This window comes from Herpailurus yagouaroundi, unplaced genomic scaffold, assembly GCF_014898765.1.
Source record: "Herpailurus yagouaroundi ecotype Mexico unplaced genomic scaffold, PumYag 192, whole genome shotgun sequence".
Taxonomy (NCBI): domain Eukaryota; kingdom Metazoa; phylum Chordata; class Mammalia; order Carnivora; family Felidae; genus Herpailurus; species Herpailurus yagouaroundi.
Window position 1 is genome coordinate 15,561,099 of NW_024412423.1, and position 23,483 is coordinate 15,584,581.

The 23,483-nt window shown below is 38.9% G+C and overlaps 1 protein-coding gene across 1 annotated transcript in view; it reads left to right on the top strand.

Annotated features, from left to right (window-relative positions):
- CCDC192 (coiled-coil domain containing 192) overlaps positions 1-23,483 on the top strand; it is a 211,463-nt gene that overhangs the window by 55,304 nt on the left and 132,676 nt on the right. Inside the window, exons 4-5 of the mRNA XM_040444381.1 lie at positions 5,147-5,278; positions 6,662-6,718. Of these exons, the coding sequence (XP_040300315.1) occupies positions 5,147-5,278; positions 6,662-6,718 (189 nt within the window). The remainder of the gene's footprint in view (positions 1-5,146; positions 5,279-6,661; positions 6,719-23,483) is intronic.

Genomic DNA, 23,483 nt, shown 5'->3' on the forward strand with positions numbered 1-23,483 from the left:
TGAAGATATGGCGTGGAAGTTGCTTCTTTGTTTTACCTAATTCTGAAGACAAATGTTGTTGTTCATACTTTTTAAGTCCTTCCTTCCCTCCAAACTTTTTTTTTTTTTAATTTTTTTTCAACATTTATTTATTTTTGGGACAGAGAGAGAGAGAGCATGAACGGGGGAGGGGCAGAGAGAGAGGGAGACACAGAATTGGAAACAGGCTCCAGGCTCTGAGCCATCAGCCCAGAGCCCGACGCGGGGCTCGAACTCAAGGACCGCGAGATCGTGACCTAGCTGAAGTCGGACGCTTAACCGACTGCGCCACCCAGGCGCCCCTAAACTTTTTGACACTATTGGTAGAAGAGAAGGGGATCTGCTTGACAAAAAGAGTCAGAGGTAGAAAATGAGCCTCCCAGCATCCTGTGAACCTATGTTCCAGCAAAAGTGGCTAATGAGGGGGCACCTGGGTGATTCAATCGGTTGGACATCCGACTTCAGCCCAGGTCATGATCTCACGGTTCATGGATTCAAGCCCCACGTCGGGCTCTGTGCTGACAGCTCAGAGCCTGGAGGATGCTTTGGATTCTGTGTCTCCCTCTCTCTTTGCCCCTTCCCTACTCACACTCTGTCTCTCTCTGTCACTCAAAAATAAATAAACACTGAAAAAAAATTGTTTTAAAAAGTGGCTAGTTAGGATATATGAAGATTAGTCATTTCAAGAACAGATGTCCAGTATTTCTAATCTCTTTTTGTGAGTAGATACTAAGTTGGGCTAAACTTTTTTTCTATCCGTCCCCAAACAAGGTTTTACTCTATAAAACCAAGCCATTCTTATGAAAAAAGAAAAAAAAGAGAAAAAAACAAGAAGAAGAAGAAGCAATGACCAAGGTCCCCAGAGTTTTAAAATTCAATTATGGTATTTTTCAGGTTAACTTGGATTTCCTTTTACTTTGATGCCTTTTTTTTTTCATCTCATAATTTGAATTTGGATTTAGACAGCATTCTTAAAATTTTTTTTTTCAACGTTTATTTATTTTTGGAACAGAGAGAGACAGAGCATGAACGGGGGAGGGGCAGAGAGAGAGGGAGACACAGAACTGGAAACAGGCTCCAGGCTCTGAGCCATCAGCCCAGAGCCCGACGCGGGGCTCGAACTCACGGACCGCGAGATCGTGACCTGGCTGAAGTCGGACACTTAACCGACTGCACCACCCAGGCGCCCCTAGACAGCATTCTTAAAGCCTTCCTGAATTGAAAATTAGATATTAAAAAGTCCTAAAACATCCATCAAAACAATGGAGTGAAAAAAATGGCAACTAACATCTTGTGACTTAGCAATAGAGCACAATCTTTCAGATGGTGCTAAAATAGAATAATAAAAAAAAAAAACTCTGATGTATAATTTTCATTTTATTTTATTTTCTTCTCATCTCTTTTCTCTTCTACCCTTTTGGATTATGAGTCCTATTTGATGGGTTATTTTCAAAGGGGACTCAGTATCACCTTATGCAAATAAATAGTTTCATCATTGTAAAATAGAATGCAACAAGAAATGACTAGATCTTGCCCCTAATGTATCCACATATGGAAGAAAGAATACGTTCCCTGTATCAGGCTGCTGTGAGGTGATGATACATACATGTGAGAATTAAGTTTATAAAATTAATAAGTGGAATGATCTTAGCAAAGATTGCTCCGGACCAGTTTGAGTGTGTCTTGTATGTTTTGACAGAATTCTCCATTCCTCCTTCTGGGGAATTTACAGTCCAGTTTGAACACATATGAATGGAGACATACTCTGTAAAAACATAGCAACATAGCATATAAAATCCTATTATGGGTACCAAGGTCCTAGTGTCCATGAGTTGTAGAATTGAGACTAACACATAGATCCCTGACTCCAAGTCAAGATTTCTTAGAGGAAAGCTAAGCCTGAGGTAAATATATCTGAATCAAAGGGATATTGAGACAAAGACCTTTTATAAGAGGGCAAGAAAGAGATGGGGTTGATGTCTATATAAAAAGGAAGCAAGATGTTAGGACAGAATTCTTGAGTTTTAGGAAAAAAAGACAAAAATTTTCTTTTAGGTAAATAGGTAAACATGTGAGAAATAATGCTGAAGGCCATGCAGTTATTGGAGGGAAAAACCACAGGCCTCATCTTTATAGGCAGCCTTAGAATTAGGGTTGGAAATAATGTAAGACCCAGAGTTGGAGGCAGGCCATTGAAGATCCAAAACCAACCTCTTCTTATTAGCTATGGGCAAGCTAATTCACTCCTAAAAGCATCTAGTTTCTTATTCTTTAAAATGGTTATAACTAATAAAAAATATAAACCAAACTCCTTATAGAGTTTTGAGCATTGGACTAAGGTAGCTTGTGTACAGACAGCACCCAGAATGAGTGGTATGGTGTAACTACCAAATAAATGTTAATTACTGCTGTTTTTCCATAGAATTTACTTATTTGTGGTCAAGAGCATGGGGCTTTGGAATGTGACAGTATATCAGTAGAATGCTTATGGTAGTAAGTAACAGAAAATTCAATTTCTAGATAATAAGGAAACTTATTAGCTCACTATGTGTGAGTCCAAGGTAGGATGTGCTTCAAGATTTGTTGATACAGTATTTCAATAATGTCGGTCACTCTTCCATTCAGAGTGTAGCTTCATTATATATGGGTTTCCTGGATGTTTGTAGGATGGCTACATCAGCATTCATATCTGGTAGGTGAGAGAGAATGCTTCCCCAAATCATCAAAATTCCTGCTGAGCAGTACGACTGGATCACATATCCGCATTTATTAACTGTGGCCAAAGAAAAGCCAGACTCTGATTGTTTAAGACTTTGATTCTTGAACCAATCAGCAGAAAACAGGATGGGATTTTCATGATTCTCAGGTCCCACTTCGAGAGCTGGGGTCAAATTTGGGCTTTAGGGAATCAGACCCAGTGTCCACTAGTGAAAACCTGGGTTGTAACACATAACTCGCTATGTGCTTGGGCAAGTTACACAACTTTACTAAACTTAGTGAATTCCTTTATCTGAAAAAGGGGAATGAAGATTAATTCAGATACACAAATAATAATGAAAACAAAAGGTTCTGCAGAAGGCTTGGTGTATAGTAAATACCCAGTAAATTGTTAGGGTCATTACTATTATTCAACTGCATACTTTCATATTACATAAAAGTTTTAAAATTCTCTGCCTTTCTGGGTAAAGTGTAAGCTTTTTGAGCATATAAGCAATGTCACTCTCATTTTTTACCTTTGAAGGCTTACTTTTAATAGATGCCCAACATATTTCTATAACAAATGAGTGAATAAATGAGTGTTGAATGAATGAATAAAAGCTTGAAAATAATAGAAGGCAGATATAAAAGAAAGACAACCAGATGGGAACTGGATGAGTTATAAGTCAGGTAGAATATGGGAACAAAATTGACGAATCTGAGAAAGACTGTATTTGAGAGAAAGAAAATGCCAGATGTAGAGAGGTCTTTTCCCTACACACTAGAGTGGCTGTAGGAAGTGAACCGAATACAGTTTGAGTTTAGGGTAACCAGCTCAAAGGTGCTGTGATGTCTTCAGACACTGTGTTTTACAGTTTGATAAATATTTGAATAAGACTTTTATCAATACTGTAATCTAGAGGAGGTAGAAGAAATAATAATAATAATAATAATAATAATAATAATAATAGCTACTAACTACAGGAAATATTTCAAGCATTATTCTTTTTTTTTTTTAATTTTTTTTTCAACATTTATTTATTTTTTGGGACAGAGAGAGACAGAGCATGAACAGGGGAGGGGCAGAGAGAGAGGGAGACACAGAATCGGAAACAGGCTCCAGGCTCTGAGCCATCAGCCCAGAGCCTGACGCGGGGCTCGAACTCACGGACCGCGAGATCGTGACCTGGCTGAAGTCGGACGCTTAACCGACTGCGCCACCCAGGTGCCCCTCAAGCATTATTCTACATAAACTCATATAATCCTCAAAACAAACCTGTGAGTTAAGTACTATTCTTTTCATCCCCGTTCCCATTTAGAGATTGGAAAATCAAGCCCGTAGAAACTGAGAAACTTGCCTCAATCACGTAGTGTTTAGCCATTACACTCTGTACTGTGTAATAAAATAGAAGGGTGCCTGGAACAACCAGGCTACATCTCCAAGCTATCATGTACTCGGTTGAAATTTGTCACTGTCCATGAGGAGCCCAACAGGTCTCCAAGGTCACTGAGAGCTGAGAGGCACAGCCAACAGTTTATGACATATGTGTTCCCTCTGGCTCTCACATTGTGCTTTTATAATCTCCAGAACATAACAGAATGGCTGCGAGGCACCAACTAAACAAATAATTGCAAGTGAATGATTGTGTGGATCAATGCCACTTTATATATGACGTTCCCACTTTATTTCCGTGATGGAGCAACTTCTTTAGGCTTCCCCATTTGGTAAATTATCTTTAAAAACTTACTGTGCTTTTCAAGATGAGACAGCATGCTTCACAAGAATTTTTGGAATAGTATGAAAGAGATACTTAAAGGTAATTCATGCCTCCAAGGACACACTGGGAACTGGAATGAATACAAGGTGTATGTCCCTTTCCAGAGACTCTCAGAATTGTTGCTGAGCTGTAGAAAAAATGCACAATAAGCTGTCTGAATGAAAGGAAATGCTAGTCCAGGGGCTCTCCAAGGGAATTCAAGAATGAGACACTATCAAACTCCCCTTTCCTCAAGAGGAATCTACAAACAGTAAAACAAAGCTCATCATCCTTAGACATTTTCTAGTGATGGTTTAGCCTAGATCTACCTCCAATCAGATCTTAAAAACAGTACAGATTTCACATGTAAAAACAAAGTACGTTCTTGAAACATAAAAGGGTGAGCATTGAGGTTGTTGCATTAGAAATCTCTCTGCCTGTTGTAATTATGTAGTCTCATCTCTTGCCCAGAAAGATCTTTATTACTAAATATAAAGTCAATATTATTTCATTTTCTCTCTATACTAATCTTTTTCAGCTATGAGGAATATTCCAGAAGCCATTTTCATGTTTAATAGATATTGGTGGCAGGTAATTCATGTGTCAATTAGACTTTTGAAAGCAGCTTTAAAAAAATCACTGGACTTACATGCCCTTACAAGAAATGTCTTTAGCTTGCAGCCTCTGAAGGAACAAAATCAAAACTGCTTGAGCAAGTTTCCTGGCTGGAGGAAAAACTAGGGGCTCTGGATCATAAGGAAGACAGTGGTGAGCCATACGAAAAAATGGTTCTTGCAAAAGACCAGGTAGGTTGGAGAAGAAAAAAATAATGTCTATCTCAAAAAGTTACCTAAACTTCTATGAAATGACAATTCTGCAGTCATTTCTGGCTAGGTTGGAAATTCAAATTTCAGTTCAAGATGGTAAATAATATTTGTGTCGGCTAAATAGAACTACTCCCTGATGAATATTCACGTATAATAATTAATTTTGTTAGTAGCATCTTAAAAGTTTGTTTGATACGTATCCTTTGAATCATATTATATGAATACGCTATTTCTTTTGTAAGTGGTATTAACTATGCAAATGTCTCCTCATTAAAAAAAAATATTTCAATGTTTATTTATTTTTGAGAGACAGAGAGAGACAGAGGGTGAGCGGGGAGAGGCAGAGAGAGGGAGACACAGAACCCAAAGCAGGCTCCAAGCTCCTAGTGCTCAGCACAGAGCCTGACAGGGGGCTCAAACCCACAAACAGGAAATCATGACCTGAGCCAAAGTCGGACGCTTAACTGACTGAGCCACCCAGGTGCCCCAAATGTCTCCTCGTTTTTAAGGTTGAACTTAGTCAAGGAATAGTTTCTTTCAGTGTAGTAAAATGAGTGGATCAAAAATTTGGCATATGATGGGGCGCCTGGGTGGCTCAGTCGGTTGGGCGTCCGACTTCAGCCAGGTCATGATCTCGCGGTCCGGGAGTTCAAGCCCCGCGTCGGGCTCTGGGCTGATGGCTCAGAGCCTGGAGCCTGTTTCCGATTCTGTGTCTCCCTCTCTCTCTGCCCCTCCCCCATTCATGCTCTGTCTCTCTCTGTCCCAAAAATAAATAAACGTTGAAAAAAAATTAAAAAAAAAATTTGGCATATGCTTTAATCAATTATTTTATAAAAAGTTATTAATCTCTGAATCTCTGGGCATTTACATAAATTTTTTTCTTGGTCAACTCAAATGGGTTTGTAACTACCTTTGAGATATCTATCTATCTATCTATCTATATATCTATCTATCTATCTATCTATCTCTATATATATTCACATAAAAACATATGTATATGTTACAAAGACAGTATCAGACCCATCTGATACCATATATATATATATATATATATATATATATATATATATATATATGTATATATGTTATAAGACAGGTTGGCATTACCTTCTGTACATCAAGGAAACATTATTTTCCTACTCATTTCCTAAGCCTTAACATATTTGTGTTCTTTGTTGGTGGGCTCTTCATAGAATCAAAGTGAGATAGGGATGGGAGCGAGGATTTCTCAATGATGATTTCCAAAGTACCTAGCTGAGACAGCGCTGCCATTCACAGGATTTGAGAACTGGCATATATCTGAAATACTTTATATTAGACGAAGAGTTATACATTTTGTTTCTAAACGTGTCTCCTTTTCAGTGCATTGAGAAATTACAAGCTGAAGTGAAAGCTTCCCAGGAGCAACTTACAGCCCATGTAAGTGTTTTTCTCCTTTTTTTTTTTTTTAATCCCTTAATTTATACCACTGTTACCCTGGGAATGAAGGGTAATTCCTCAGAAGTTAAAACCATGGTCTTCTTGCTGCTAACCAAATCACCAGGCTAAAAATCAGTATTGTTATTGCCTCTACAAAGTTGCTTTCCGTAAGTAGAATTCTGATTTATGCTCAGGATAAAAATTACAAAACTTATCTCTCACATACAACCAGATGGTCTAATCGGGTACCATCAGGATAAGAGAACCAGAAACCAAGGGTAGAAAGACATGGAAACCAGGCTAGTGGAGTGAGTGAATGGAAGTGGAAATGACTGGCACATCGAATACACGCCTAGAAGAGTGCTTCTTAAACTTCAGTATGTAAGAATTACTTAGAAAACACTTAGAAACAAATTGCCTGGACATTCTGTTTTCTGCATGCCTAGGATATGACCTGAGAATTGACAATTCTAGATGACGCCACATTCAGGTAATGCTGATGCTGCCAATTTTGGACCATATTACAAGCAGCACTGCGTTACATGTATTCATTCTGCCCAAGTCTTGTGATTTTTAGGCAAATGACCATATAAACAAATCAGGTACACAACTGTTCATTTTCCCTGCAAGTACTCCCCTGAGGGAGACTCTATGAACTCCTAGGGTATATTTCACTGATATTTTAGCCTATCTTCATGCAGAGAGCAACTAATGAACATCTGCCACAATACCCTTGTGTGTTCACACACATAAACCAGCTGTCACCCTGCCTCTTTCCTTTCCCAAGGATCTGAACAATCCCGATGCCTTACACCTTTCCTCAAAGACTCGCTCACCTTCTTTTCAGCAATCTCCTCTATTTATCTTGGGTGCTGAGAGATGACTTTTTCTTAAAGTATATTTATTTTGAGAAAGACAGAGAGAGTACAAGTGAGGATGGGGCAGAGAGAGAGGGAGAGAGAAAATCCCAAGCAGGGTCCTCAGGGGTCAGTGCACAGAACCTGTCACTGGGCTCCAACTCACGAACTGTGAGATCACGATCTGAGCTGATGCTTACAGACTGAGTCACCCAGGCGTCCCAGGGGGGATGACTTCTTGATCAAGAACATTGGCCAGCCAGGGGCGCCTGGGTGGTTCAGTCGGTTAAGCTTCTGACTTTGGCTCAGGTCATGATCTCATGGTTCATGGGTTTGGACCCTGCATTGGGCTCTGTGCTGACAGCTCAGACCCTGGAGTCTCCTTTGGATTCTGTGTCTCCCTCTCTCTCTGCCCCTGCCCCACTCACAGTCTGTCTCTCTCTTTCCCAAAAATAAATAAACATTAAAAAAATAAAAAAACAATGGCCAGTCATGTTAAATGGCCAATTGGAACAACAAACTTTTCAGACCCATGTGAGACCTGAGGGGCTACAGTCTAGAAGTCCTGCAGAAAAAGACTGCAAAATAACAAATTCTGGTCACCATCCCTTTGATATTTGAAATGAGCTAATCAGGATAAAATCACAGTAAATGCCTTTTTTTTTTTTTTCTGGGATAGACAAAAGCTAATCTGCTTTTAGCTCTGACCTCAGAATGTCTTTCGGCCTTGTATGTCCAACTGACCAATAGTGAAAATGATTAAAGCCTGCATTTGTGACATGGTGACATATTCAAACACAAGTATATCTCATTAGCTCAGTGTTCTGTTGCAGATGCCTCCCCCAACTGACCCTGAGGGTGACAGATAATTACTATTGCCAGAGGATGTCTCCTCATGCCAGATTGATACCTACAGCCATTCGCCCAGGGTGGGTTGAGTTCAGAAATTTTTTAAGGAGAGCAGATTGTTCACTAAGGTTCTGATATTAGCTTCCAGCATCTCTTCATGAAAAGCTGATTAAAGAAACATAGTCACAGATGCCTTCAGGTAATTCCTGTGGTGTCTTCCTCCATTGCCTAGCTTCTGCAGATTCTATTCCTGTACCATGCTGTTCCTGGCCCAGGTTTGTCTGAACTGGGATTTCTTTCTTGTATTAGAGTATTAACATCAACAACTGAGATCTCTTCTGTGTAAGTGCTCCATGTTCAGATTTTAATAGAGCAGTGTGATCACAGAAGCTTTGCTTCAACTCATCAAGAAGATTTAAATGAAAATATTAGTTAATAGTGTTTATTGAGAGTAGATTATGTGTCTAACTGTGTGGTACATGCTTCACCTATTTTCTATTTTAAATCTTGACACAACCCAACAAGGTGGGCATTATTTTCAGGTAATAAAACTGAATATTCAAGCTTAGATCACTTGTCACACATGTCAATTCTGAAACCCATGCTTTTGCTATTACAGTTTGCTGTCTTTCCAAATTATGTTCTCCACATGCCATTTCACATATCAAATGGTGTTTATAGAGGTTCTTTCTGCAATCTTCCTTCTCTCTCCATTCACTCTGAGTGATTCATCAGTTCATAATGCTTCAACTCTCACTTCCATGCAAATAAACAACCCCCACCACCCCCAACAAATTCTTTCTATCTTGATCATCCTCTAATTACACCTCCTTAGTGCTGTAATGAGCATTTCTTAAGACAGTGTTCCTGAAAATAACATTCCAAATGATGTTAAGAGGTATTCTGGAAAATAAATGGGAGAGACATTGGAAATGAAGTTAAATTAGATGGGTTTAGTGGCTGTAAGACTTACCAGTGTATAATCAATCTTAAAGAAAGGGCAATAGTATGTTGTTTTCAAATGACCATAAATGCTGTTTTAATCACACAAGTTTGGAGACTGCTAGCATATTGCATCAAATTAAAGCACTGTGCTTGCTAAATATGACTTGAATATCTTGCTGACACCCTAGGCTCAGCATATACAAAGTCAAATTTATCATCTTCTAATCATATCTCTTAAATGTGCCCCTCTTTTTGTAAACCTAGTCACTGCAAATAATATCGCACGACTGTAATTTATTCTAGATCCAAACTACCAAACAGTATTAAAATCCTACCTTTCTCTGTCTTCATTCCACATTTAGTTAGTCGTCAGGCTGTGAGAATGTTTCTAAGAGTTATCTCATTTTTTTGTCTGCTCTGCCATCATACTGCCCTATCTCTAACTCTTCACGATCATCTTATATCTTACTGCTATGGACCCCACATTATTAACATATTCGAGTTCAGGACCTCCCACTGTTCCTCACCACAACCCAAATCACCACGTAGCCCTCTTGCTTTCACACCATCAAGTTCAGTTTGCGGAGGAGAGAAAGGATAAAATCCATGTGTGAGTCTGTGGGGTGGGGGCAGAAAACCAAACAGAGCCAAAGAGTAACACTGAAAGGGAGGATGAAACCTTTTGGAGTACCAGAGAAGAGAACAGGGAGTGAAGGACCAAGGTGGTAGAATGGAACTCTGTAGATGGGGAAGGGTCCTTCTGGAATAGGACACTGGAAGTTTCTTGGAAGTTTTAATATTGAGAATACAGTATTATTAATAGCAAGAATACATTATTCAAGTATGAACTTGAATCGCCCTGTTCGGGAGTCATGCGTAAAGTGTGGAATGTCTGTTCAGACCGTACCTCCTAAACATAACACTACTGTAGGATATGATGGTGTAGTAGTCCACTGGCTTCCCTGCCTCTGCTCTGAATGAGGTTTCCAAAGGACCATCCGTACCCCCTCGTCTCCCTCTTTCTTTCCCCAACCTCTCTCTGCCTCCCACTGAATGAGCCAATAAAATGGCACTGCTGTCTCTCTTTACACATCCCATGTCAGTTGGTGCCCTGTGAGTTGGAGTTGGAGCCCTCTGTGTTGTCTTGGTTTTGGACTATCCTTCCCTCTGCTCTTTATCCAAATAATTCTTACTCTTCTTGCAAGACTGATATCAGGGATTAAGCTCTCCCTTAGCCCCCAGAAAACCTTCTCTGGGCTCCGACAGCCTCTTGTATATACATCTATTTTAGCTCAAAATACTACTTTTTATTGACATTATCTGTTGGTATTTCTGTCTCCTACTAGACTTGAAGGTCACTGAGGGCACCATCAAGAATGGTTCTCTGCATCCATTATCTCAAGTAGAGGGCCAGGCACATTGCAGCCACTCAATACATTTGGTAAAGTCAATTGAATTTTTCTCTAATCATGTAATTTCCCCTATTCCAAAGCCTAGAGTAAGACAATGGTCGCCCATTACTCCAGAACAAAGTCCATCCTGCTGACCGTGGCATTTATCACACTGAAAATGAGAGCGTGTCCCCTTTTCCTTCCTGCTCTGTATCACACATCTATGACTCCCAGGAATGCCCATGCACTCCTGCCCTAGGGGTTCTGCTCATGGTTTCTCTCTGCCTGGAATGTCTGTCCCCACCAACAATTTTAATGAAGAGTGACAGATTTTCCCCATTCTTCATCAAAATTTTTCCTTTCAGGAAGTTTCTCCTGACCATCAAACCAGAAGTAATCTCCCTTTCTTTGGCACTTTCACAGCACATCTCTACACTTCTTTTTTGTTACTTGTCACACTATGGCCCACAAGACAATTGAGCGATGAGCTAGCTCTTCCCCAAGACTGTGAGCTCCTAGAGAACAGGGAGCAAGTCTGTTTATCTTTATGCTTTGCACAGTGTCTGGCTCAATGCCTTGTTCATATTTCACTGAAGTGAATTACTGAAATGGCTAAATTAAAAATAAAGTGATTTTGGCATTGATAGGAGCCTGCTTTGAAATTGTATTTCTTAAAAAAATGCCAGTTACATAAGGTGCTACTGTAATCTGAAATTGATACTTTCAAGGTGTAACATGGATGGGACAAAAGGTAATGATATCTTAGAATGGAAATAGAATGAAAAAGCAGCAGCAAAAGTAAACACCATTCTGGGAAACCCCTATTTCAAAAGAAGTAAAAAGAACACCTAAAGGAAATGATGATCTTTACATGAAAAGTAACAATCTTGGGGCCTCCTTTTATTCAGAGGTCACTTATCTAAAACCCAAGAGTTGAACTATATTTTTGTATAATTAAATTCATAGCTATAAAATGGAGAGAAGACAGAAGCCTAAACATTTCAGACTGAGTTGTCACTGCTAATATTTTGAAGATTAAAATCTCATCTCGTCAACTTTATGTAGTTACGGCTTATACTTCTCAAAGATTACAAACTGTCATGAGTGCACAGATAGGTACCTACTCAGAGGCACCCACAGGGCTAGTCTGCCCAAGGTGTTTTTATCAATCCTTCCCACACGATTACTTATCTATTTAGAAACCTACATAGGATTAACAAATATTTGAAGCAAATGTTTATAACTGCTCAAAGGTACTTGTTCATGTTAGGGCAATTTGAGCCAGGACTAGGTATCTTAAGGAAAAATATCCTTTTAAAATGAATGTCTTCCAAATTGTTGGATCCATTGCTTCACTATTTTTAGTATTTGAGAGTATAAGTAGTCATCCTTGTCTATCCGCTCTGTCACTGACGCCCTGAATATCTGCAGTAACCCAGAGGTTTGCCCCTTTGCCTTACTTCCATCTCAATGGCCCGCCCATCTCCTGATCTGGTTACTCCCCAGACCCGACCATGGCTAAAAGTTCTACAACATTCAATGGGATTATTTCGAAAAGAGAAATGTGGCTAACTGGGAAATAGACACTTGAGTGTTATGTTATTTTTAATACTATCTTGTATGCTTGAAATATTTCCAATAAAGTAAAAGAGTTAAGAATATCTAGAAGAAGGAACCATTCCAATGAACTATACAGCATGATTCAAGCTGTAGGTTAGATGAGTGTGTCTTTGAAAACAGAAGCTCCTGATCTATAGTTCCTGAGGACATACTTAAACCTGGAAGCAATGGTCGTGAAGCTCAGAGTCAGGAAAATAAAAGCATGGGGTGGGGGGTGCCAACATGAGTGCTTAAGAGAATTTTCCTGAAGACTTTATTTCATTTCTTCCTTTCCTCCAGTAAGGAAGCTATCAACTACTTTCTAAGAATCTACAGAAGTCCTCAGGTTAGATCAAGTGCAAACTCCTCTTCCCTAGAATTCCAGGCCCTCTGTTAATTGATCTTTTCCTACTGTGATAGAAGACATGGACTGTTTTCATTATTAATGTTGTTTCTTGGCTACATGAGCATACATTAACATCTTTGGAAACAGTACCCTGATATCCTTTTCAGCTGTGTCCCTTCCATGATGCACCGTCTTGGAACTGTAATTCAAAGTACCCTATCATCTAGTAGCTGAGGAGTGGGCATGTTCTCTAAGCCAATTGGATTCTGAATATTAATTCAGGTGAAGCAAGAGACGAAGAACATTTGGAACTGATAGATCCTACCAGAGATGCCCAGGCATCATGATGAAGGGGTTTGTGCTCTTGGGACCAGAATTGTTCTAGTTCCAGTCTACTTATGAATCTGATTCCTGTCCATTTTAGGAACCGTCCAACAATCCTAATTAGCTTAAAGGAAATTCCCTTTTCCTTTAAACTTGTGAGAATCAGATCAGGGTTTTAGAGGCGAGAAGCTGTAATTCTTATGCTGTCCATGCAGTTCTCAAAGAGTGGTCCCTGGACTAGATTCATCAGACTCACTGGTACTTGTTTGAATTGCGAGTTTTGAGGCCTCATCTCATACCTCCAGAACCGGAAGCAATGGGAGTGTGATCCAGCAGTATGTATTTTTAAACTCTTACCAGTAATTGTGATGATGGCTGATGTCTGAGAAGTGCTGTATTGTCCAGTAAAACCCCCACTTCCAGCCTAGACCCTCTGTTCTTACCAAAACCATGGGTCCTGACTAGCATCTTGCTGTTGGGGGTCAGCTTCTCTGTCCTCATGTTCCTAATTCTAAGAAACATCTCCAGGCCTGATTCTTAGTACAGCAAGCTGGGAATGTGGCACACTGGACATGTTTGTTCAAATGATGAGCCAAACAGAAACAGTCTCCCTGCTCTTCTCAACCAAAGCCCAGACTTCCATGTACTCTAAAAGTATCACTTCATTCCTGAAGTTTGTCATGACTAATGCTACGATAAAGTGACAGTAATGAATAACAGCTTCGAGTCATTTAACAATTTATAGTATCCTAAATGCTCCCACCACATTATGTCATTTATTTTTCACAACAATCCTGTGAAGCAGGCATTACTACTCTTCTATGATGAAGAAAGTGAGAGTCAAAGACAGTAAGAAGCCTGCTCACAGTCAACAGTTAGTAGGTAGCAAAGCAAACACTCGAATCATAGATATTTTGACTCTAGGACCCCTGTTTCATAAGTTTGATTTCACTATTGATTGATTGATCAATTGATTGAGAGAGAGAGAGAGAGAGAGAGAGAGAGCGCACACACACAAGTACATGAGCAGAGAAAGGCCAGAGGGAGAGGGAGACGGGGAATCCCAAGCAGGTTCCACGCTCTCAGTACGGAGCCCCACGCAGGGCTCAATATCATGAACTGTAAGGTCATGACTTGAGCTGAAATCAAGAGTCAGATACTTAACTGACTGAGCCACCCAGGCAGCCCTAATTTCACTTTTTTTCCACTTTTAATTCAGAATTTTTGCTGAATACGTATGCACATACACATAAGCCAGTGTGTCAACAAACTGGTTTTTATGATCTTTTAACTTTATTGTACTCTATAGACCTCGTGGCTGTTAATCACTCTGAGGGACTTTGGTAGTAGGATCTAATGGTGCCCTACCTGAAGCCAATGAGGAATGGGGAAATTCTTGCCCTATGAGCCATTCTTTTAGAGGCAGACATGTTTATCAAAATGGAAGATCCCTCAGTGATTATTTATGAACACAACATGGCTCCATGTGTGATAAGTCTCAGGAATATTTTTATTGCATTAGTTGATTATATTTTACTCAACCCCTCTCTACAGTCTACCTTCTTTAGTTAGTTTGTCTGGAATGGATGACTATTTGGCCCCTCATTTGAACCCTGTATGTGGTTATTCCATGGTTCATCTCCTATATGCTTGATCTGGAGAGGATAAAAGAGAAGAATAACAGAGGCTTTCAAATACCATTGGTGAGTGTTACTGCCAAACTTCTCTGAGGACTTGGAAGAGGAAAGGGTTTGAGCTCTCATTTCATACCAGCAAGTTGCTCATAACTTAGAATTGGTGCTCTCTGAACTGTGAGCCATTTAGCAGACCTGGCCCAGTAAGACGTGGCTAAATAGCTAATTTCTAGCATACTGACAAGGCAATATTCAAAATAAAACTTTGGAACTCTATCAGGATCTTATTAAACTTATCTCTCTCTCTTTTTTTTTTTAATTTGGCCTAGAAATCCAAGGCACAATAAATTACTGTGGGAGGCACTAATCTTAGCTGTTGGATCTCCTAGTGAGGGCAGATGCAGGCACATAGACCTATGGCATGAATTTGGTCAATCACATCTTCCAAGCCTAGATTCTGGCCAACACCCAGGAGGTTCACTTTCTCCTCAACCAGATTTGCATGCTGTTTCTTCATTTTCTATAGATGATGACTAAGTTTAAGCTGAATAAACACCCAAACCACCCTCGCTCTTTAGGACCATTGCATGTGCCTGATCTTTGTCTAGCCACCTAACTGGACACAGAGTATAGTCCTTTCACTTTTCTGTGAATATTTATTAGTTACCTATGCATTTCTTCAAGTACTTATTTTGGTGCCTTACTTGATAATCACAGGCTTCTCACACCAACATTTTATTAAAGGAATGTACAAATTTTAGAGTCCCAAATATTCTAGTACAGATCATTGTTATAATCTCCATCTGCTTGTCAAAAAAATCAAATTAGAGTGGCACCTGGGTGGCTCAGGAAGTTAAGTGTCTGACTCCTGATTTCAGCTCAGGTCATGATCCCAGGGTCATGATATCAAGCCCTGTGTCAGGCTTCACTCAGAGTGTGGAGCCTGCTTAGGATTCTCTTTCTCCCTCTCTCTCTGCCCTTTCCCAACTCTCTCTCTCTCTGTCTCTCTCTCTCAAAACAAATAAATACACATTTAAAAAACTTAAAAAGAATCAAATGAGAATAGTGCAAGATTATTCATAGCATTTTCCCCCTTTTGATTCTGAGCTGCATTAACCTAGCCATTAATGCTCACACAGAACTCGTCCTATACTATTGCTAAAAGAATCTAATACAAGTAATATTTTAATCATTTTTCCTTAAGAATTAAAACCACTTAAGATTTAAGATGAGTATCATGCCCTCCCACTGTAGAGAAAAGAAAGATAAGCTATCGTTATAGATCATGAGGGCAGTTTAAAAGGTCCTATTATCTGTTTCCTGCCAGAGACAAGGGTAGTAATGGAGAACTAGGCACTGGGCTTGAAGGACCTGACAAAGGTTCCGCAGGTTCTGTTCTTCTTATTTGTGGTAAGAAGCTAATAACATTACTTAGCTTCACAGGGTGCTTTAAGAAGGTATACAAATGTGTGAAGTGGGGTGATACACAAGAAATAGCAACGTGCCTGACACAAAGGTTCAAAAAATTTATTAAAAGTTATTACAAAATGAACTGTTTCAGTAAAACTGATCCACAATTTTTATAGGGTTGTGGTTAATAAACTTATGGAATAAAGTACCTCATATTAGCCTACATTCAGTTTATTTTATAGGAAGTTAAAGAGAAAATTACTTTCTGAAGACAATCTTACATCCTATCAACATTTATTCAGCTCATTTCTTCCCCTGGTGAATGTCTTTTTAAGCCTTTGGTAGAAACATCTCCTTGTAATTTTTCTGTTTCTCTGTCTTTATCCAATATGATAAATTTCTTAACAGTAGAGCCTGCATCTAATTCATGGTGTCTTCCGCACAGTATGTTCTCAATAAGTATGTGTTAAATGACTCAGTCAGTTAGTCAATGACTGAATGGATGAATGAAAGTGGCAGAAAGTGGCAGATACTTCTTTCAATTCAAAAAGTATCATTTCAGGGCCCACAATTTCCAAAAGCAGATATCAGTTCTAGCCCCAGCCTACCTGGCCATTTCTACCAGAGAGCTCTGTGCTTAACTGTACTCTAGGGTCTAACCTGGAGTGTCACTCGATATTTTGCTTTAAAAAGCTTGGATGAGAGAAAGTATATCACAGGGTAGTACCTGAAATATAGTTCATGTTTTCTTTTACAGAGCTACCCTAAAATTCTTCAAGTAAATGAGGTCAGCAGAGAGCCAATTCCCAGACTGTATCAAGTTGCTCTAGAATTGCTTTCACTGAATGTGGGAGAAGTGGTTTGACATGGTGCTAATGACTTAGTTTTGGAATATTTATAAAATGTCCCATTCCATAGAGTATCACCAGAAACACAGGTAACACAATGGCACTAAATTCATATCTTTCATTAATTGCTATGAATGTAAATGGACTAAATGCTCTAATAAAAAGATATAGGTTGTCAGAATGGATAAAAAAACAAGATGCATCTATATGCTGACTATAAGAGACTCATTTTAGACCCAAAGACACCTGCAGATTGAAGGTGAGGGGTTGGAACACCATCTATCATGCTAACGGACATTAAAAGAAAGCTGGAGTAGCCATACTTCTATCAGACAAACTAGCTTTTATTTATTTTTATTTTTTAATGTTTTATTTATTTTTGAGAGACAGAGAGACAGAGTATGAGCAGGAGAGGGTCAGAGAGAGAAGGAAACACAGAATCTGAAGTAGGCTCCAGGCTCTGAGTTTTTAGCACAGAGCCCAATGCAGGGCTCAAACTAATGAACCACAAGATCATGACCTGTGCTGAAGTTGGGCACTTAACCGACTGAGCCACTTGGGTGCCCCAGACAAACTAGATTTTAAAACAAGGACTGTAGGTAGAGACGAAGAAGGGCATTATATCATAATTAAGAGGTATATCCATCAAGAAGATCTAACAATTGTATGTATTTATGCCCCCAACCTGAAACACCCAAATACATAAATTAATTACTAACAAACATAAACAAACTCTTTGATAATAATACAATAATAGTAGGGGACTTTTACTCCCCACTTACAGCAACGGACAGGTCATCTAAGCAGAACATCAACAAGAAAATAATGGCTTTGAATGACACAATGCCCCATACACAAAAATAAATTCAAGATGGATGAAAGAACTAAATGTGAGACAGGAAACCATCAAAATCCTAGAGAACAAAGGCAGCAACCTTTTGACCTCAGCCACAGCAACCTCTTATTAGACACATCACCAAAGGCAAGGGAAACAAAAGCAAACATGAACTATTAGGGCTTCATCAAGATAAAAAGCTTCTGCACAGGGAAGGAAACAATCAACACAACTAAAAGGCAGACTATAGAATGGGAGAAGATATTTGCAAATGACATATCTGATAAAGGGTTAGTATCCAAAATCTATAAAGAACTTATCAAACTCAACACCCAAAAGACAAAAACAAATAGCCCAGTGAATAAATGGGCAGAAGACAGGAATAGACACTTTTCCAAAGAAGACATCCAGATGGCTAACAGACACATGAAAAGATGCTCAACATCACTCATCATCAAGGGAATACAGATCAGGACCATGATGAGACACCTCCTCACACCTGTCAGAATGGCTAAAATTAACAACACAAGAAACAACAGGTGTTGGCAAGGATGCAGAGAAACAGGAACCCTCTTGCACTGTTGGTGGAGATGCAAACTGATGCAGTAACTCTGTAAAACAGTATGGAGTCTCCTCAAAAAACTAAAAATGTAACTACCCTGCAATCCAGCAATTGCACTATTAGGTATTTACTCAAAGGATACAAGAATATAGATTTAAAGGGATACATGCACCCCAATGTTTATAGAAGCATCATCAACAACAGCCAAACTATGGAGAGAGCCCAAATATCCATAAACAGTAAGTGTAGAAAGAAGATGTGTGTGTGTGTGTGTGTGTGTGTGTGTATGTGTGTGTGTGTGTGTGTGTATAAAGTATTACTTGGCAGTCAAAAAGAATGAAATCTTTCTATTTACAATGATGTGGATAGAGCTAGAATGTATTGTGCTAAGTGAACAAGTCAATCAGAGAAAGGCAAATACCATACAATTTCAGTCATATGTGGAATTTAAGAAACAAAACAGATGAACATATGGGAAGGGTGGGGGAGGAAGAGAATAGAGGAAAACAAATCCTAAGAGACTCTTAATGATAGAGAACAAACTATAGGTTGACAGAAGGAGGTGGGTGGGAGATGGGATAAATGAGTGATGGGTACAAAGGAGGGCACCTGTTGTGATGAGCAGTGGGTATTGTATGTAAGTGATGAATCACTGAATTCTACTCCTGAAACCAATACTGCACTAGGTGTTAACCAAATAAAATTTAAATTAAAAAAAAAGAAAAAGAAAGAAAATTGTCCTATCAAGTTTATTATTACTTGGTGTCAGACTGTTATTGAGGACATTTATTATTATATCAGAGAGGATGCCTTCTGCTATATGAATATTGGTATCTTCACTAAGCACTGGGCTTGCTTTTACTCCATGGATCTTGTTTCCATAATGGTTATTTTAACTACCAAGAAAGTCTAGGGTCAAGTTATTTGTGCCTCATCTCTAACAAGTATTTAGGTAGGATGTCAGGACATGAACAATGTGAACCAAACTTCTCACTTGCCCCATCTTATTTTCTTGCCTTTAAATTCATTTAACTACATCTTTCAAGTTTATATTAGTGGCCTCTAGTTTAATATATTTACCTTTTCAAGCTATTCTAAGTTTTTTCTGATATGTATAATTACCAAGTTAAATCAATGGATCATAAAGGAAGTAATCAGACTGATTCCAGAGTTGTCTCCATTGACTACACCGATCCAATAATATAAGTATTTTACTTAAATCTCTCAATGACTGCTTATTAACAATAACAGGGTATTGGCCATCATGTCAAGAAAGGACCTTGACCGGATCCCTACCACTTTTCTTTTGATGGTTTAACCTCCTGACCTTGTCCCCTGCCTTCTACTGACAATTGACATTCAGCAAGGACATGCTTTGAGGATCCGGGATTCACTCAAGATTCTCCTAGGTTCTAGGTTCCATCCCTTCCCAAGGTGGACCCTTCCCTGTGCTTCACCCACTGCATGCCTTTCAAAACCTGGGGTGCATCTCCCTCAAGTGACATGCTTCTCTTGACTCCTCAGGCATAAACTGTCTTTTCTTCCAGTGCATATTCTACCGATCTTTTCTTTATTCTCTATTCCACCGTAATAGTTGAGTCCCCAAGTTCTGAGACTTGGCTTTAGTCTCACATAGTTCTTGATACAAAGTAAGTGTTCAGTAAATGCCTTGTTAAACAAATGACCAAGTAAATAAGAGAATCCATCTATGTGTATATGATAGTTGCTTCTCTATGTGCATTTTAGAAAACAAATGAAACAACAGCAAATTAAGTATGCTCCTCTAGTTGGCAGCAAATCATCTAGAAAAGATTCTAAGAACTTATTTATTAATAATATTACCCTATTTTCAAAAGGCAAGAAACAAAAACAAAAAATGTATCTCAAATGGATACGAATATTAAACTTTATGTTCTCCTGATATAATTTTATACTGTTATTAAACATTAACGATAATGTTTAATTTAACTATACTTATTTATTTATACTCTATTTAACTTCACAAAGAATTTGAGGTGGCCTATAATAAATGTATGTATGAAACAGATGAATTTTAAGTACATAACTAACTATAAATGAGAACAAACATATTGAAATAAAATAGCAATGAAAGGAGAAAAAGTAGAACCTGCAAGTTTAAGTCATAACCTTCCATAGAGTATACTTGAAAGAAATATAACTATGATGCTCTTAATGCTAAAGGCAAAATGGAGAAAATAACAGATGAGTAGTTCTTATTGTATTGGTGGAGGAGATATTACTAATTATTTTCTAGTGAGCTAATTCTGAAACGAGACTTCATGTTGGATTTCATATAGGGAATACCGGGAGAGATAGTTAGGAGGCAAAAAATATCAGTAATCTCAAACCAACAAATGCAGTTATAAATTTTATGTGACTGTTTCTGTGACTCCCATCAAAAGAAGCCAAGGATATAACATGTAAATGGTTCAAGTAGGCTCTCCTCATTGTAGTTGTAGTCTAGTTGGTATTGTGTGTTTTCTAAATCCCCAGCTATTTCTGATAATCCAGCAGTAACATACAACTACATTCAAAGGCCAAATAAGTAATGCAAAAGAGGGAGTATGGCCAGAACAAGTCATGTGGGTCTGCAGGGTGCATATCGTACATAAGAAGGAGAATAAAGCTCAACTTACCAAGTTTTTCAGAAGATGAAAGCCTAGATTTTTGTGGGAAATTTTTCCACTTATAAATGTTGGCAACTAATTAAAATAAAATAGACTACTTTGTGTGGCAAATGAAACAGATTTACAGGTATCCTAAGTATGAACCTTACCTTGGATTTTGACTTTAAACAACTCTTTTCTTGTATCCTTTCTATAATTTGAAAGATGTTCCCTACAGAGGACGTGATTGTGTGGTGACTGTAGGTGGGAAGGAGTTAGTTTGTTTTTGTAGTTGTTGTTTTAAATACTCAAATTTTATTACAACAATGCTACCTGTTGTCACAAATAGACCCCAGAATTTCAGTGGCTTAGCACAAGAGAAATTTCTTGCCTATTCAAGTTACATTCTATTGTGAGTACTCTTTTTGGTATGTAGGCTCTGCTCATTCATTGTTCTTCAGGGTCACTTGTTGAAAGACTGACGAAGCCCCTGAAATCTTCCACATGTAGATTCCGATTCCGATTTGGGATCGTCTCTATTCTAGTGGGCCAGAAGGGAGGAGATCATGGAGGTGTGTGCTTCAGAAGCTTATAATGGTCTACAGAGTAATCCCACCCCCACCCCCACCCCGCCCCTATCTTGTGGAGGATATGTTTAAAGACCACCCCCCTCTCCGCCGTAGATGCCTGAAATCACAGATAGTAATGAACTCTATATATACCACGTGTTTTTCTAATACGTACATACCTATGGTAAAGTTTAATTTGTAAATTAGGCATAGCAAGAGATAAACAACAATAACTAATAGTAAGAACAAGCGCAATAATATAATAAAAGTTGTGTAAATATGGTTTCTCTTTCCCTCTCTCTCTCTCTCAAAATGCCTTATGGTACTGTACTCCCTCTTCTTGTAATGATGTGAGCTGATAAAATGCCTCCATGATGAGATGAAGTGAAGTAAATGGACACGGGCATTGTGATGTAACGTCAGGTTACTCCTGACCTTGTGACAATATGTTAGAAGGAGGATCAGCTGCTTTGAGACCATGGGTGGCCACAGGTGACCGAAACCATGGAAAACAAAACCACAGATGCGGGGGAACTACAAAACTGCAAGTGGTGTACCTCACTTCTGCTCACGTTCATTGGCTAACGCTTAGTTGTGAGGCCACCGTAATTGCAGGGAATGCCAGGAAAGGTAGTCTGGCTCTACACCCAGGAAGAAGTGGGAAGTATGGATCAGATTCTGCCACACCAGTGTTTAAGTCATTTGTCTTCACCTGGGTCTGTAAGTATTTACAATTGGACCCCAGAGGAATCAGAAATTGGTTCATTATTATTACTACCACTACTATCACCAAACCGGGTAAAAGTGGAGATTAAAGTTTATGCAATAAATACCAGACAATAAAAAGGTCTGAAGAGAATGTACAGTTTGCCTCCATGTCTAATTTCACGATGTTCAGTGTACAAAATATAACTTTTTTTTTTTTGCTTAAGTAAAATCAAGTCTGATTCAGGCCCCTACTGTGATTGCTAGCCAGAAATTTGGTCTCCGTTATTGTTAGGAAGAATGGTCTTCTTTCCTCCCTGAGGTTTGCACAGGTACCCCAAGGATTTTACTATCCAAAGTGGAGAGGGGACACTATATTCTAGTTCATTGTGGCTGCCATTTTTCTGTTCTGAATGCCTATGGACCCATTCAAAGACCTATGGTTCTTGTCGTTCAGTGCTAAGTTTTAACAGAAGATTTGTGGGAACTCTTGTGCTATATATAGCACTCAGGGCCAAGTCTCCCTTGGCACACCTGCCTATTTGAGGTCATATTACCCAAAGGACCTAGGGAGAAGTGGAGTACTCTCCCTGCCATCTGAAGAACACCCAATACCTCACCCTCTTTGTTTTGGATGAATCAACTTCCTGCTCTCAGGTTTGTTTATTTTCTTTTCCATTTCAAAGCACCAGATTCTACTCCTTTTCTACTTGAGTTATTTTTAGGTTCTTTTATTAATGAGACCAGGCTTCTCAACCAAAAGCTTTCCAGATGCTCAAAACTTCATCAATGAATGTTAACTTCCTCTCTATAGTGATCAAGGGTATTGTCGGTGTTGGCATAGTGGTGACTTCTCTTTATGAGACTGAATGAGTTTTCAGTTTGGATTTATTGAAATTTATAGACTACCTAAAGAGTTCTAGGGAAATGTATATTTGGATAGTTAAGTAGAAAAGTCATGAATTGTGTAGTTTATTTTGTTGCTAAATGTGAAGAAGTATGATGATTACTGATTAAAATAAAATCTGAACTGTTAACTGTAGCTGTTAGCATTGAAATTGATTTTGACTATTCATTCATATCTCAGATAGTTTCTAATCCCCAGAGATTAGTCTTTCAACATTCCTAGGTATACTAGGCATTAACATCCAAAAGAGAAAATGTGAGCTCTCACACCAATCATGAGGTGTGATAGAGTCACCAGCAAGGTCTAAGAAGAGAGAGAGAGAGAGAGAGAGAGAGAGAGAGAGAGAGAGAGAGAGAG